The sequence below is a fragment of the Ochotona curzoniae genome, unplaced genomic scaffold (genome assembly GCF_017591425.1).
Source record: "Ochotona curzoniae isolate NIBS_2020 unplaced genomic scaffold, NIBS_Ocur_1.0 contig_64, whole genome shotgun sequence".
Lineage (NCBI taxonomy): Eukaryota > Metazoa > Chordata > Mammalia > Lagomorpha > Ochotonidae > Ochotona > Ochotona curzoniae.
Window position 1 is genome coordinate 46,936,967 of NW_024466502.1, and position 15,182 is coordinate 46,952,148.

Consider the following 15,182-nt stretch of genomic DNA (forward strand, 5'->3'; position numbering starts at 1 on the left):
CCCGTGAGCTCTGGGATGCACAGTGGACTCATCTGGAAGCTGACCCTTTTACTTCCTGTCTCATGCTTGAGTTCCATGTTGCTTTTTCCACTGCTACCAGATGAGTTTTTGGTCCTAAGACTGCAAACCAGGATAACAACTTTTCTCCTTTAACAAATGATGATAAATGTAAATTTTTTTACTTTCATTTTGTTTGAAAGAAGCATCCTTGTTTTTAATAATGTATGAACAAACCCTTCCCTTGCCCTAAGACTAATACCTCTGTTCCAGCCATCAAGACATCCCTATAAGTCAGTTATTCCCATCTGCTCCCAGCCCTACCCAGTTCCACCCTGTTTATTTTTGGCTAGAAAATGAACAGCCATTGTTTCTGGCATTTGGAAGGTTCTCAATGAATTCCTCCTCAGCTAAGCTTGCTGTTTTCTTTTTACTTTTTGGAGATCAACCCATTAATCTCCTGATACATTATTATTATTACTGATACGAACTAGCATCACAAGTAATTTGTGGAATATTATATGACAATATGTTTGTTCTTATTGACAAATCTTGGGAATATTCCACTTGCTCTGACTGTGAGAGAAAAGAAAAATGCTTTTTCTGAGTATATGCTACGTGCTCATACAGCTTTGTCCTGGGCAAATAGATGTTTGGGAGGGAGGAAGGTTAAGCAGTCAGTGTTGGGAATTCACGCTCAACCCATGCCACGGGTGCCCCCACAGGTGATTTGATCTCTACATGCTGTGCTGTTACTCTACAGTATGACTGTCAAGATAACACCTACCCTACAAACTGCCGCAAAGTTAACGAGGCAATCCAAATCAATGACCTGGCACAGTGCTTGACACGGTTAACACCCAGTGAGAGCCACTGTTAATTTTTGAGAGAGAAAAAAAGTGAATTGCAAAATATTATCTTCCCTCTGAGCATTAGCTGGCTTCTCTGATAGCCAGCAGACAGAGGATCTTTCTGTTTGTGCTTCTCTCTGTATGTCTGCCTTTTCAATAAAATAATAAAGTAAATCTTAAAAAAAAAGGGGGGGGTACTATTTAGGCAATTCAAGATTCAGGGGCCCCATCCTGTCAACTCCTGGCATGGTCAGAGGCATAACATGGTTATAGCCTCAAGTCCTTTAGTAATCATCATAAATCCACTCATCGGCATGGCTCTTAGGGTCTAAACATCTCCCATTAGGCTCTGCCTCCCAACCTAGTTGCATCGGAAGTGAAGTTTCCCACGCATGCTTTTTAGAGGACACATTAAAACCACAGCAAGGGATCCAGGAAGCTGCACACAAGAGGTGGAAAAGTTCATTGTTCTTCAAAGGTCATGCTGACTACTGCCCCCGGGAATTCACTGTTGCATGGTTTCTCCTGTTTCCTATTCCCCTACTATTCATTCTACCACCCATGTCCATTTTAAAGAAGCACATTTTTTTTTTTAATGTGCTTGATATGTGCTCTTAAAAATGCATGGAGTGGGCTCAATGTGTTGGCTAGTGGCTAAAGTCTTTGCCTTGTACACGCTGGGATCCCATATGGGTGCCAGTTCTAATCCCGGTGACCCCGCTTCCCATCGGTCTCCCTGCCTGTGGCTTGAGAAAGCAATGGAGGACCGCCCAAAGCCTTGAGGCCCTGCACCAGCGTGGGAGACCTGGAAGAGGCTCTGGATTGGCTCAGCTCCGGCCGTTGTAGCCACTTGGGAAGAGAACCAATGGATGGAAAATCTTTTTATCTCCTCCTCTTTGTATATCTGCCTTTCCAATAAAAAAAAAAATAAATCTTTTTTTAAAAAAATGCATGGAGCCATGTGAACCACAACAGTATTTTATGCATGCTTTTCATTTAACTACATGGTACTGTGCTATTAAGCATTTCCTGTACCTGATTTTCTTTTTTCAATAAAAAGTATATGTGTGCTATATGCACATATGGTTTATTACTTCAATTCTGCTGCATGGTCCATATATAAGTATACATTGTAGCATTATTTATAACAGTTCTGAGTAGCCTAAATATTGCACACTAGGGAATGATTAAGTAACCCTGGTACATTAGCCATGTGAAATAACATGCCTTCAGGAATGACAGTTCTAGAAACCATGGGGAGCATCTTTATGGCAGGTAAAATTGTCTTTACACTGTGAAAACAACTGCATAAAATATGTATTCATATAGCCAAGGACCGGAAAGGAGAGGAGGACTATGAAAACAGTTTGTGTAACAGCAAGAACTGCAGAGCAGGCTTCTCTTCTAGCTGTTGGTCAAAGGCCATGCTGTCTCTGGGGATGGGGCCTGTATAGCAGAGCTTTTCCCACAGTACAGTCTGGGGAGAGGCGAAGACCTAACGCCTGCCCCAGAGCTGGCACGGGGCACCCTTCCCAAAGCAAAAGGGCCTCCTCTCCGCTGGGTGTGTTCTGTGGTCAAATTCAGTGACATTTATGTCCCCGCATTTGGGAATCAGGCTTGACATCAACAAGCTTTGCAGCAGACTAGGAAAGATCTACCACTGTCAAAAGTATCTGTTTACAAGCTTAAAGAAAGAAAAGCAAAGTTCATAGGAATTATGCATAGCCTTCTCTCACTTTAAAAAAAAAGTCCTAGCAAGTATCATGAACTTGTATTTGCATGTGAAGTCTCAAAGTACAAATTATCAATAACCTGTTGGAGATTTGAGTAAGAAAGAGACATTCTTTAAAATATACTTATTTTCTTTTTCATCTTAAAAACCATGTTTTCCTTTACTTTTTCAATTAACAGTTTTTTCAAAAGCTTAACCTCCCCCCACTTCACTTCATGACACTAAATTTTTAAACATTGCCTTTAAGGTGTCTTAATTTTCATATTGCAAAGAACTCTACAATACATTCATATTTTGTATGCTTTGTTGTGTACTTTTTAGGTGGTGAGGGTTAAGCTGCTCTGAGGACTGCTGGCAGGTGCAACACACACCAATCTGTTAAGAATGTCAACACAAAGCACTGACATGTCACCATGACAAAGGGGTCGGGCCTTGTCTAAGTGACTTTAGGATCTGGGTGTGACAAAGGCTGTCCTTAGGGCCTGCTCTCCTTACCCGAAGCCATGGCTTGACTTTACAAAAGTAAAGCCTTTGTCAAATGGAAAATGTTGAGAGATGTCTGCTTCTTTTATTTTTTTTAAGAATGCTATTATTGTTGTTTTCCATGATAGTTTTGTAGCTGTAGGAATTCCTCCCTTCCCTTCATTCTCCCCCCATAGTATCACAGTGGTGGATAGTCCTTTATTAAGTCTCTAGTTTATCATTTTACTGAAGTGTAACCTGCCATTGTAGGTATAGATCAAGGTACCAAATGTAGTGTCATATTGACAAGAAAGTCCTCGTTTGAAGTCCTCGTTTTATTTCACAATAGGGATGCTTACTGCAACGTATCTTCACTTCCTGGCACACTAGTCTGCATTATACAGTTCATTTAGGAGAATATGTGCTTATATATGCTCACCTATGTCTGTTTTGTATTTTGCATGATGGTTGATGTAACAAAGACAACACACGGTATCTGTCCTTCAGTGCTTCATTAATTAAACCGAAGTCCACGCAGTCTAAAATGCACACTTAGTGTGTCCTCACTTATTATTCATGCTCCTTTGCAATTCGTTAAAATAAACTGAGACCGGTCAACTTACCAGGGAGGGCCCCAGGTTACTGCCTAAGTGAGGCTGGTTTGCTCAAGTCAGTTTGAGGAGTCCCCAAACAAGCATAATTGATCACTTTGAACATTTCGGTCAGTCGCGGACTCAGCAGTTTGCTGTGCTTCCTCAGTACAGACAAAGCAGAAGTCCCCTTTTCCGGCTGAGTGGCACGGCAAGCGCCCAGCCCCGGCGGAGGAGAGCTCCCGTGGCACGGCTCGGGGGCACCTGCCCGGCCCCGCGCTCAACTCTCCCGGAAACGCCGCGGCTCGGCCCTGCCGCCTCCGGGGCCCGGCGCGCGCCTCCCGGAACAGCCTCTCCTCCCGCCATTTTCGGCGCGCGCTCAGGTGCCGAGCTGCGGCCTGCGGGTGCCGGGCCTGGGAAGACGCGCGCAGCCATGGCCGCGGGCGTGGACGGCGGGGACGCGGCGGGCGCCAGGCAGCACGTGTTCTTGATCCCAGGTAAACACGCCCCTCGCGCGGAGCGGTGGCGCGCTGGGCCCGGCCCGCGGCTGCGTGGGGGCGGGCTCGGCGGTGCGGCGCTCCCGGTGCCGCGGCCGTGCGCGCTTCCAGGCCGCCCCGCGCGCTTCCAGGCCGCCCCGCGCACTGCCCCGGGCCCGAGACCGGCTTCCTGCCGAGCTGCCCGGCTCTGCATCACGGCTCCACGCGGCCTATGGCGGGCCAGGCGCGGTGTGCAGACCCGGAAGAAGCGCAGAGAGGGAGCGAGCGCCCTTCTGCAGCTTCAGGGCCCTGTGGGTGCTGGGTCTCAGGTGTTCGGTGTCCGCCCTGGGGTTAACTCTGAATCGCTCCACCAGGCAGCCCGCCCAGCCTCTGGGATCCATTAGGTGCATCAGGGATCCAAGGTGGCCTAGCCTGACTTTGGAGACTGCGTCCTGGGACCGGCTTGGGGTGGCCAGGCAGGAGGGCAGCTGGAGGCTCAGCTTAGCTAGGAGTGCTCCAGAGTTACTTCTGGTTGGCCAGAGCTAGGCCTTACCTCCTGCCTGCTGGGGCTTGGGGATGGTGAGCAGCCAGGACCACAAAAGAAGGGGTCACCGGAGGGGCCGGATGGGAATGGGGGAATCTAGAGCGACAAGGTTTGACCCTCTTAGGGAGGGTCCTTTTGAGGGTGCAGCAGTGGGAAGAACAACCCCATGCGCATTGTGTTTGTTTAATCTGAGATACTGGGGGTCGGGTGCTTTTGCAGCCACCTCACTGTGACTGGTATTCCTGTATCATAGGAACCTGATAGGTCTTGGAAATGGCTCTGTCTGTAGAGTGTGTCGTTTGCTTGAGTCTTTAACTCTCCCTCCTCTATGTAAAGGGTATGAATTTTGAATGTGAGGTTCCCCAGTGATCCAGAACTTTCTGAGCTGTGGTTGTGCCTGCTTGGTTCAAAGTGTACCTGTCTGTACCTGGCCTTGGCTGGTAGCAGTGGTTGGGTTGGGTGGCTGGTTGGGGTTTCCCCGCTGCTTTTGCTCTGTCATGTGGATATCCGTAATGTGGATCTCCACTGCTGGGGGTGAGCCCTTGGATGAGTTCCATAGATAACTGCTGTGCAATAGACTTGGTAGAACACGGTTTTCTGAGGTTTCTGGCAGACACAGGCACTCATTTCTCTGTTTCCTAAAGTGAGATGGCTGAGTCTGGGTGCTTCTATGCTGTTGTGTAATAGCCAGGTGGGTTTTCACCAGCAGTGTAGGACCCGGACAGGTTGGTGGGAAGATGGAATGGGAATGGTAGGGCGGTTTCCATGGTGAAATGCCTAATGCACAGTTCAGGTTTGGGCAGAGTTTAGCAAAAGGCTTTGCCTCCTCAACGTTCTCTCTTCCGGCTTTGGTCACCCCAGTACAGTGACATTAGCAGAATGTGGAAAAACTAGCCAATCTGTGAGAATCAAGTATTGCTGTTATCATTCAGATATCCACAACAGCTGCTGTTTGTTCAGTTTCTTGTTCTGATCTCCATTAAAGTGTCCTCACTGTGATCAGCACAAAAAAACTCAAAAGAATGAAGCATTCATTGGGTCCCTGAGTGTAATAGATTTTGTGTATCAACTGCTGGGGTGTGACCTTTAAAAATACTGTGTGTAGAGAGGGTGGTGGCTCTCAGGCTGTGAAAGAGCTGATGGAATGGTTGCTGCCCGCCTCTGGCAGAGCACGCTTTGCAATCCTGCAAACTGGAGCCTCTGTCCTTGTAATTCTTAAGCCGGCCTGTACCGCCACCTACAGGCTGTGAGGGTGCAGGCGGAGGTTGGTGGCTATAGAAGCCCTGCTGTGATTCTCCCAGTTAGGGTGGATTACTGGGGCCACTGAGCCCCTTCCAGGAGATCCTGAGCAGGGACCTGGGAGTGTGCATTCCTGATGAGATCCCAGCAGTTGTCACTGCTGCTGTTGGTTTGGGCACTGTCCCCGGGAACCCCACTGGAGTGCGGATCAGCTCTGGGGAGCTAGTGTGGGATGAGGACATGGCCAAACACAGGTTTAGCTCTGCATGTACTGGGTCAGAACTTCCAGGATCAGAGTCCAAGGCCCATTGTCACAGATGTATTGTTGTTTCTGCAGAGGGGAAGTCAGCCCACATAGTGAGGCATGCATTGGCTGGAGCCTGGCTGCCCTGGACCAAGAGAACACCATGCCTATGGTGAAGTTAGGCCCTTCATAAACAAGAACAGTTTCCTTAAAGCTTTGAAAACATGCAAGGGTACTTTGTAAGTTTGTGGGGATATGAAATTAAAAGGTAAGTTTTGTTTGGTATAAACGTTTTTTAGAATCCATGCATTTTCACATAATACTTTGCAATAAACTTGTTTAGTACCATGAACTTGTTGAAGTCCCTCTTGTGTGGTGGCAGCAGCCTGTACTCAGTTTTAGAAAATTGCTGGGTCTGAAGAACTCTCCCTGGGTCCTGGAAAGTGAGTACATTGGCCAACAGAGCAGCAGAACTTTAAAGGGATTTATCCAGGAAACAAATGCAGAGCACTAAGTTAAGCTGCTGCCTGTGTCCCCGGCATCCCACATGAGTGCCAGTTCTAGTCCAGGCTGCTCCTCTTTGCTCCAGCTCCCCCATATAATGCTTGCAAAAGGAGCAGAGGATGGCTCAAGTGCTCTGGTCCCTGCCATCTAGGTGCAAGGCCCTAGGTAGAATTCTTGGGTCTTTGTTTCAACTTGGTCCAGCCCCAGCCATTGCGCCCGTTTGGGTTGTGAACTTGTAGATAGAAGATCTCTCTCACTCTGACTTTCAAATAAGTAAATAAATCTTAAAGTGTATTTTCAGAAAGGTTGTATTTGTTATGTATTTCCCCAGAGGTAGCATCAGTACTGGCCGGTTGCTGGGAGGCAGACTGTGCCTTGCTCCCCAAGGCGGGTAAGAAGCCCTAGTGCTGCCTGCCTTAGCCAGTTGGGATGCTCATTGAAGGCACCTTCAGATGGGGCATCCCCAATGATCATGCTGGTTCTGGGCAGGATTGTCTTTCCCAGTGGAGTAAAAAAGCTTTAGGCTTTTTTATTGCTGTCTTGCAGTTAGTTCTGCATTTTTCTCCCACTGTTTTCTTCAAAAACTCTTAAAAATTGGGCCCGGCGCAATGGCCTAGCAACCAAAGTCCTTGTGTTGAGTATGCCGGGATCCCATATGGGTGCCAGTTCTAATCCTGGCCAGCCTCACCTCCCATCCAGCTCCCTGCTTGTGGCCTGGGAAAACAGTCGAGGACAACCCAAAGCCTTGGGACCCTGCACCCGTGTGGGAGACCTGGAGACAGATTCTGCCTTCTGGATTCGGTTCAGCTCAGCTCCAGGTGTTGCAGTCATTTGGGGAGTAAATCAGTGGATGGAAAAATCTTCCTCTCTGTCTCTCCTCTTCTCTGTCTGCCTTTGCAATAAAAATAAATACATCTTTTTAAAAAATTAAAATAGTCATACCTATCTTGGATAGAAACTTCAGTGATAACAAAAAGAAGGAAAAAAAATACTTGCCCATCATGCTGCCATTCAGAAAGAACAATTTTTGAGATAGTTCCTTTCAGTCTTTGTGTTGTATGTGTCACAAAATTAATTCTGTGTTGTCAGATATTTCCATTTCTGCTTTTATTTCACTATGTATTTATGACTTAACAGTGATGCCAAACACTCAGTAGTATGTGTTACTGTTTATTTCTACATCGGATCTGACAGTTACATTGATTTGTTAAAGAGCAAGTGGGTTAGATTCTGATCTGAACAAAGTTGACAAAATCTATGGGTCACATTTCAGGTATTGATGAGCCTTGTACAGTTACAGTACAACTTTACTAAGTAAGGGTTGCTTTGCATGATGGGCAGCGCATATTTAAAATGGGTTCTCTTTTAAAGGGGGATAAAGATCGAACATACAGAAAGGTCCAGCCGAGGTGAAGATGAACTCAAAGAGCCACAATGGCACGTCAGCAAAGCAGGATGCTGTGAAAGCCGCTCAAGGCAGAGTGAGCTTGGGAGGGTAACCGTAGCCTCCTGCAACTCCCTGATATTCTGGCCTTAAACAGAACACCAGTTTGAATGCCCCCACATCTGCCTTGGAGTTTTAAGCTATAGAGTCAGTGCATCCGAGTTGTGTGTTGTAAGACCTGCTGCAGCCCTTTCAAGGCGTTTTTGGAACAGGTTCATACAGCCGGCCTTGTGATGGGGACGGGTGGTGGCACGGTGGTTTCAAGGAACCAAGGGCGTTGGAGCAACAGTAAGTCCCAGGTTTGTACTTCCCTCAGTGCTAACGTCCTTTCCTCCAACTGCTTCCTCCTTGGTGAAAAACAGACTGGGTGCTGGACTCCACATCCACTCTTTGGAGTCTGCCAGGCAGGCCTCATCTTCTGAGCTCCAGTCTGAAACTCTTCAAAATGGCCTGACAACCCCGTCTGTGCTGCTAGTGCTGACCCTCTGGGGAAAGGAAGGCACCTGGTCTCGGGCAACACTAACAATCCTGGAAGGTGCTGGTACCTTGAAAAGGAGAATTTCATGGTAGCTGAGCAGGAAGGAACCAGAGGCCTGGCCGTATTCTAATATCCAAAATGTGGAGCAAGTGAACCTGGCCATTTGTGAAGGCAGTACTGTGTGAGCACCAGGGTGGTCTCTTCATCTTTTGTGGTTCTTCCACCTGATCTTCCTAAGAAACCTGGGCAGCCTTGGTGGTGGTGCTTTGGCGTCTGTACTTCCTTCTACACCTGCAAGAGAATGTGCGTTTTTCCAGTGCTCATCTCTCACATGCCAAGAAGCAAACAGGGCCCCAGCACGCGTCCAGAGCGTCCAAGTCATGAGAACACTTGGCACCAAGGTGGTGTGCTCTTGCGTTCATCTTATGTCTGTGAGTTTTAAATGAGAAGTTTGTTTTAACCAACAGAAGGGGATAGGAAAGCGTGGCCAAATTTTAAAAAGCCAGTTGAAAAATAACTTCATCAGCTGTACAACTACAGAGTCGGTGCATGAAAACAAATAGACCATTTGGCTGACTTTATGACTTAACTTTTCGGAGTTACAGAGTGATTAAATCTGTTGCATAGCCTAATTTTAAAACACTGAGATGTCACAGATAACTGGGAAGATATATGCAGCTCTCTGCAAGGAACATTATAACCCCAATAGGAAGATCAACTTTTCTTGCCGTTGATCAAACTTGGAATTATCGAATTTAATTTTTAAAAGTTATTCATTTGCATGGCAGAGGGACAAATAGTACTGTCATTCACTGGTATATTTTCCAAATGCTTGCAAGGGTCAGAGCTGGGCCAGGCCAAAGCTGGGAGCCAGGAACTTAGTTCAGGATGACAAGGACCACACACCTTGAATCAATGCTTGATGTCTCCCAGGGTGTGCATTAGCAAGAGCCTGCATCAAAAGCAGAGATGGGACTCAAAGGAAGGCATCTGATGTGGGATATAGCTAATCACCTGCCCCTACTTTATCTGTTTCTGCCACTAGATGTTTTCTTCATGCCTCTTTCTCTGTATCCTCTGAAGGCTCACCATTGCGGTGTGCCAGCTGGATTGAAGTGGACCAGCTGTGCCTTCTGATTCCGAAGCTGGGAGCACAGCACAGGATAGGGAAGACTGTTTGCAATATGTGAATCATAGGGGAACAGTCCTTTCAAGATAACGAGTGTGCTGCAGAGCTGTGGTGTGTTTTCTGAGTTAAGACCAATGGGATGAAGAGTTTCCCTTACTGTATCCAAGTTTAGGCTGTTGACCCTGAGACAATTCTTGCTTAACTTTAAATTTTGGCTCTCCCATTGACCACTGGTATTTTTTTATCCAAAGGGGGGAAGATGGTGGGAATTAATACTGCGTCATATAACCTATTTAAAAGACCTGAATAGTACGCGGGAGGCAGTAAGTGGTCAAGCGTACGCACGTGTGAGCTGCTAGTTTTTACTTCACACTCTTTGGACACAGTTACCTCTTTTATATATATTTTTTTTCTTTAAAGTTCAAATGTCAGGAAAGTGACACACGGTTTCATTTTGGGTTAAAACGTGCAGATCAGGTGAATGAGCAGAGGGCAGGTTTGCTGTTGTGACAGGGAACAGAGAGCCCATTCTGCTAGGAGTCAGATAAAAGGACCTGGAAGAGTGGGGCATGGGATGATCGGCTTTAACAAGCTATAGCAGCTGGGATGGCCAGCAAGACCGCTACCTCTGCTACCTGCTTCTGGTTCGCCTGTTTTTTGTTTGTTTGTTTTCCTTTTGCAAAAAATACTCTTTTAGCCAGTATAACTTATATCCACTTATGACATAAGAGAAAAGCTTTCAAAAGAAGAAAAATACAAAGCTTATTGCTCTTGAGAACAGAGTGTGGAATGTTGTCTTTCAGCATAGTTTTGGAAGAGAGCATTTTGTACATCTATTTGCCAGAACTTGGATGCTTTAAGTATCAAAGCCTGATTTTGTCATTTCTTATTGGGTATTTTCTGAAATGGAACAGTGCATTCATGTTACATTTACTGAGCTTATCCCTCACAAGTGTCCAAAGCTCTGCTGGATATTTTGCATTATCTTAGGTTTTACACATAAAAATGCATTGAGTTCTGGGTTTTTCACAAAGACACAGCAGATCCCTTCTTGGAAGGCTAATTGCTACACCTTTACATAGCATCTTGGAATTGATGGCAGTTACAGTTTGGTCTTAACATTGCCTTGAGATTCTTGACTTTTCTACCTAGTTCAAAGAAGGGAAGCTGACTCTTCATTGAGTGTTTATGACATGATCTAGGCACTTTGCATTGCATTTCGTTTTAATATAACAACATCCTATAAAGTGGGAGTCATTAAGCTCATGTTGTAAGTGAGGTAAGTGAGGTGCAGAGAGGTTTAGTCTTGTGCCCTGGGTCGCACTGCTGAGTAAGAAGGGGATCTGGGATTGGAATGGGGGCCTCTAGGATTGTAGACCTAGTGTTCTGTCTGTGCTGACATTCTAGAATGGACTATGATTAAAAATTGGTTTGTAGACAAGGACCCTTCCCCACATTCCTTCTCTCTCTGACCCTTTTCCATTACCCTAAAAGCAGAATCTTTTTTTTTTTTTCCTGTGAATTTAACAGTTACTCAGTTGTGCTAGGAACAGGTAGAAGAGTAGAAATTAGAAAATGGGTGATACTGCTAAGCCTGATGGGCAAGGAGCAAGACCATGGGACAACTCATGGTTTTCCAAATTCAAATGAAAACTCTATTCTAATAGGACCTTTAACTTATAGTCACATTATTTGGTGATTGTACCAGGTATAGATTAAGAAATTTATCAGAGGTGTCATAGCAATATGGGTTATTTTTCTCATACAAAGCCTTCAGAATGCAGTATGGGTAAATCGCTCCCTCCAAAATATCAATACAAACACGAGCAAAGATGGGTGAAATCAACCTTTCAGAACTCTTGAAGTTCGCTGAAGATTTCCAACAATCTCATGGATATTTTCTCAGGAACAGCTATTGTATTGATGTAGCAGGGTTTGTAGCATCCTGACTTTAGCTGCTCCCAGCCCCGTCTCCTGCACTTTGGAGTGGCCCTGAAAACCAACAACCTTGCAAAGCTGGAGCATTGGAAGACAAGAGCCTTGCAAGTGCAGGACACAATGGACTGGCTTGCAGCTTCTCAGAAAGTGCCATGGCAGAGCCATGTTCCTCCTTGACAAGTCTCACAGGTCCCTGGAAAGCCTCATTGGCAGGACATTATCTGACCTGATACGCAGCTAAGAGGTGTTTCTGAGTGAAAAGCCCTGTGCCCAAGGCATTTGTTAAAAACAACCAGTGGCAACTGTTTACGTTGTGGTTTCTGAGGGAGCAGTGTCCATTGGCCAAAAACGTAAAGGGAAGATGCGCGAAACAAGACATCCAGAGCAGCCTTGAGGAGCGCCACTGTACTCCTGGGGAGTTAGAAGACGTTGGATGTGCAGGACTGTGTGTGGATGCCAGGAAAGGACCTGGGGACGGGGGGCTCAGATGCTCATCTCTGACTAACCTTGAGGGCCTGGGAAAACATATGAAAACTAAGACAGAAGTTTAAAGGCTCTGCATGTTGAAGGCTTGCCCCAACACACAGCTGCTCAGCAGAAGTTAGGAGAGGTTGTGAAGTGTCTGGGGACATCTGTGGCTGCCTCTTACAGTGAGTACAGACTTTACTGAGCTAGCCCAGGAAGATAACTCAGCAAAGATAAAATCCCGAGAGGGAGTTCAGCAGATGGAGTCTGGTTTCTAGAATTGCCACATTTATTATTGTGTTACTTCAAATACCTACTTTTTAAAGGAAAAAAGAAAATGAATATGAGATTCAGGAAAGTGTAGCTGAGATGACAGACTTAACCTAAGTGAACAGAATCTGTGTCTGAGAAAGCTGGGATGATATGCTTACTATACAAAGGTGTTTTTGAAAAGATTTATTTATTTGTTTACTTGAAAGGGACAGAAAGAGGCTGAGGAGAAAGTGAAGGAGAGCAAAAGATCTTCCATCTGCGGGTTCACTCCCCCAGATGGCCACAATGGCCAAGGTTGGGCCCTGCCGAAGACAGGAACCTACAACTCCTCTGGGTGTCCCATATGAGTGTATAAGCCCAAGGACTTGGGCCATCTTCCATTGCTTTCACAGGTGCATTAGTGGAGAGTGGGATTGGAAGCAGAAGAGCAGGGACTCAAACCAACATTCATACAGGATGCTGGCATTGTAGGCGATGGCATAACCCCCATGCTATGATGCTACCCTCTCTACAGGGATTCCAACCAGCTGTTAAAAATATAGCCAAAACAATAAAGTAAGTCCTGTCTAAAGAATCAAAAGTATGACAATGAATTCTCACCAAATTGTATCAACAAAGAGATTGAAATTATAAAATATATAAATTCTGGCATCGAAAAGTATTATAACTGAAATGAAAAATTCACTAGTAGGCTCAAAAGATTTGAACTGGCAAAGGAAAGGATTAACAGGCTTGAAGATTGTTCAGGCGAGTTTAGTGACTACAGCCTCTGAGTAGGATGCCATCAAGCATACCGATGTATGTATATACTGGGAGTCCCAAAGAGAAGAGAAGAGAGGAAAGAGGATATTTGAGGAATTAATGCCATACACTTACCAAATTGTATCTTAAAAATCATTAATCTGTATATCTAGGAGTATAACAAACTCCAAATAGGATAAATTCAGGGGAGTGAACCAATACACAGAGCTTTCTTTCTGTATCTCATTCTCTCTATAAATCTGATTTTCCAATAAAAAGTAAACAAATTGTGAAAGAAATAAGCCCTCCCTGCTCAATAACATTAAAGTATAAACAAATTAAGCAATCTTACTAAAAGACAACTTGACAGAATAAAGGGGGAAACTCCATGAGCCAACTGTTATCTACATGATACTTTGGAGTTAGAAGCACAAATAGGTAAGAAGTGAAAGAAGGGAAAGATATGTAAGCAGTAACCAGATGAGAGCAAACAAACTGTAAGACCAGGAAAACTTTGTACAGGAAAATATTAAACAAGTCCAAAAAATACCTGAAGCAAAAACTGACAGAATAGAAAACACAATTAAATAAAAATAGTGGGAGACATCAGTAGCTAATCAGTATAACTAAGAAGATACCATTATAACTAATGCATAAAACAAGTAGGAAGTGGTTCACCAAGGAAACAAAAGGTGTTACTTACACCATAAACCAACTAAAACTAAGACAACAATGCAACACTGCACTTAACAGCAGTGGAATACATCTTTGTTTAAAGCAAATGTGAACATAACACGTGATGGGCCACAAATTTACAAAATCTGTCCTCCACAGTGAAATCAAAACAGAAGGCGATTACAGAAGGAGATTTGGGAAAATTCACAAATATGTGGAAATTAGATAAAATGCCTTCTAAGTAAACAGGTCACAGAAAGAAATTATAAAGGAAATTAGAAAGTACCTCGTAATAATAAAATGCAACATAAAAACTTAGGGGATGTAGATAATAGTGTTTAGTGCAAAAATATATAGGTATCTATGCCTGTATTTTTAAAAATTAGAAAGCTTGCAACTGAGCAACATTATTCCACCTTAGGAAACCAAATTCAAAGCCAGCAGAAGGAAAAGAGGTGAAGATTAGAGCAGGAAATAAATTGAATAGTCAGTGAGGGTAGGGATAAGGGACAGGTTGGTTGATGGATGCAACATCACAGATAGGAGGAATAAGTTCTACAGTTCCATAGCACGATAGGATGACAAGAGTTAATTGTTCTTTACTGTGTGTTTCCAAGCAGCCATAAGGAGGGTCAGTGTTTGGAAAAACAATTTTGATGTAGTTGGGACAGCCAGCTCCCGTGCTGAAGTACCTGAGGTTGAGTGCTGTTTCCTTGTCGGAGGCCAGTTTCCTTCTAATGTACACCCTGAAAGGCAGCAGTGAAGGAACAAGTGATTGGGTCCCAGCTGGCCATGTGGCAAACCTGGATTGAATTCCTGGGCTTTAGCTGTTATAGGCATTTGGGGAATAAACCAGGCATGGAAGTTCTCTGTCTTTCTGTTTCTTGCTGCCTTTAAAAATAAATAAATAAATAAATATTGAAAAGTTGGCAGATTATTAAGAAGTAACTAAAAGATGTCAAATCTTTCCAACATAATAATGTTTAATGAGGAGTACAGTGATTTTCCTGTTACGAACATCACACGTTGCGTATGTGTGTCAAAATACCATCCTTGTCTCCCACACTTGTGCACAATTGTTAGGTAATACAAAACACATTTCAAAACAAAACAAAACAACCTTCCTGAGGCCTGGCCTTGGCTCACTGGCTGGCTGAGGATTTAATTGGTGAAACAAATGCATAGTTTCCTTGACTCCATAGCCATCAGCGCTCAAACAGCGCTAGGTACAGGAAGTCTTGCCAGACTTTATCTGTTGTATGTCTCGTGTCATAAAATTCTTTTCATATTCTCTGCATTTCTTTTTCTAAGCAGTTGTTACATTTTTGATCTGCATTGGTGTGTATGTTTACTTGATTTAAGATCTGTTTTTGGGGCCCGTGATGTGACATAGTGGGTAA

At 44.6% G+C, this 15,182-nt stretch overlaps 1 protein-coding gene across 1 annotated transcript in view; it reads left to right on the forward strand.

Annotated features, from left to right (window-relative positions):
- The first annotated feature begins 3,829 nt into the window (after window positions 1–3,829).
- RNASEH2B (ribonuclease H2 subunit B) overlaps window positions 3,830–15,182 on the forward strand; it is a 46,945-nt gene continuing 35,592 nt past the window's right edge. The window contains exon 1 of the mRNA XM_040991457.1: window positions 3,830–4,129. Coding sequence (XP_040847391.1) covers window positions 4,066–4,129 — 64 coding nt within the window. The 5' untranslated portion in view covers window positions 3,830–4,065. The remainder of the gene's footprint in view (window positions 4,130–15,182) is intronic.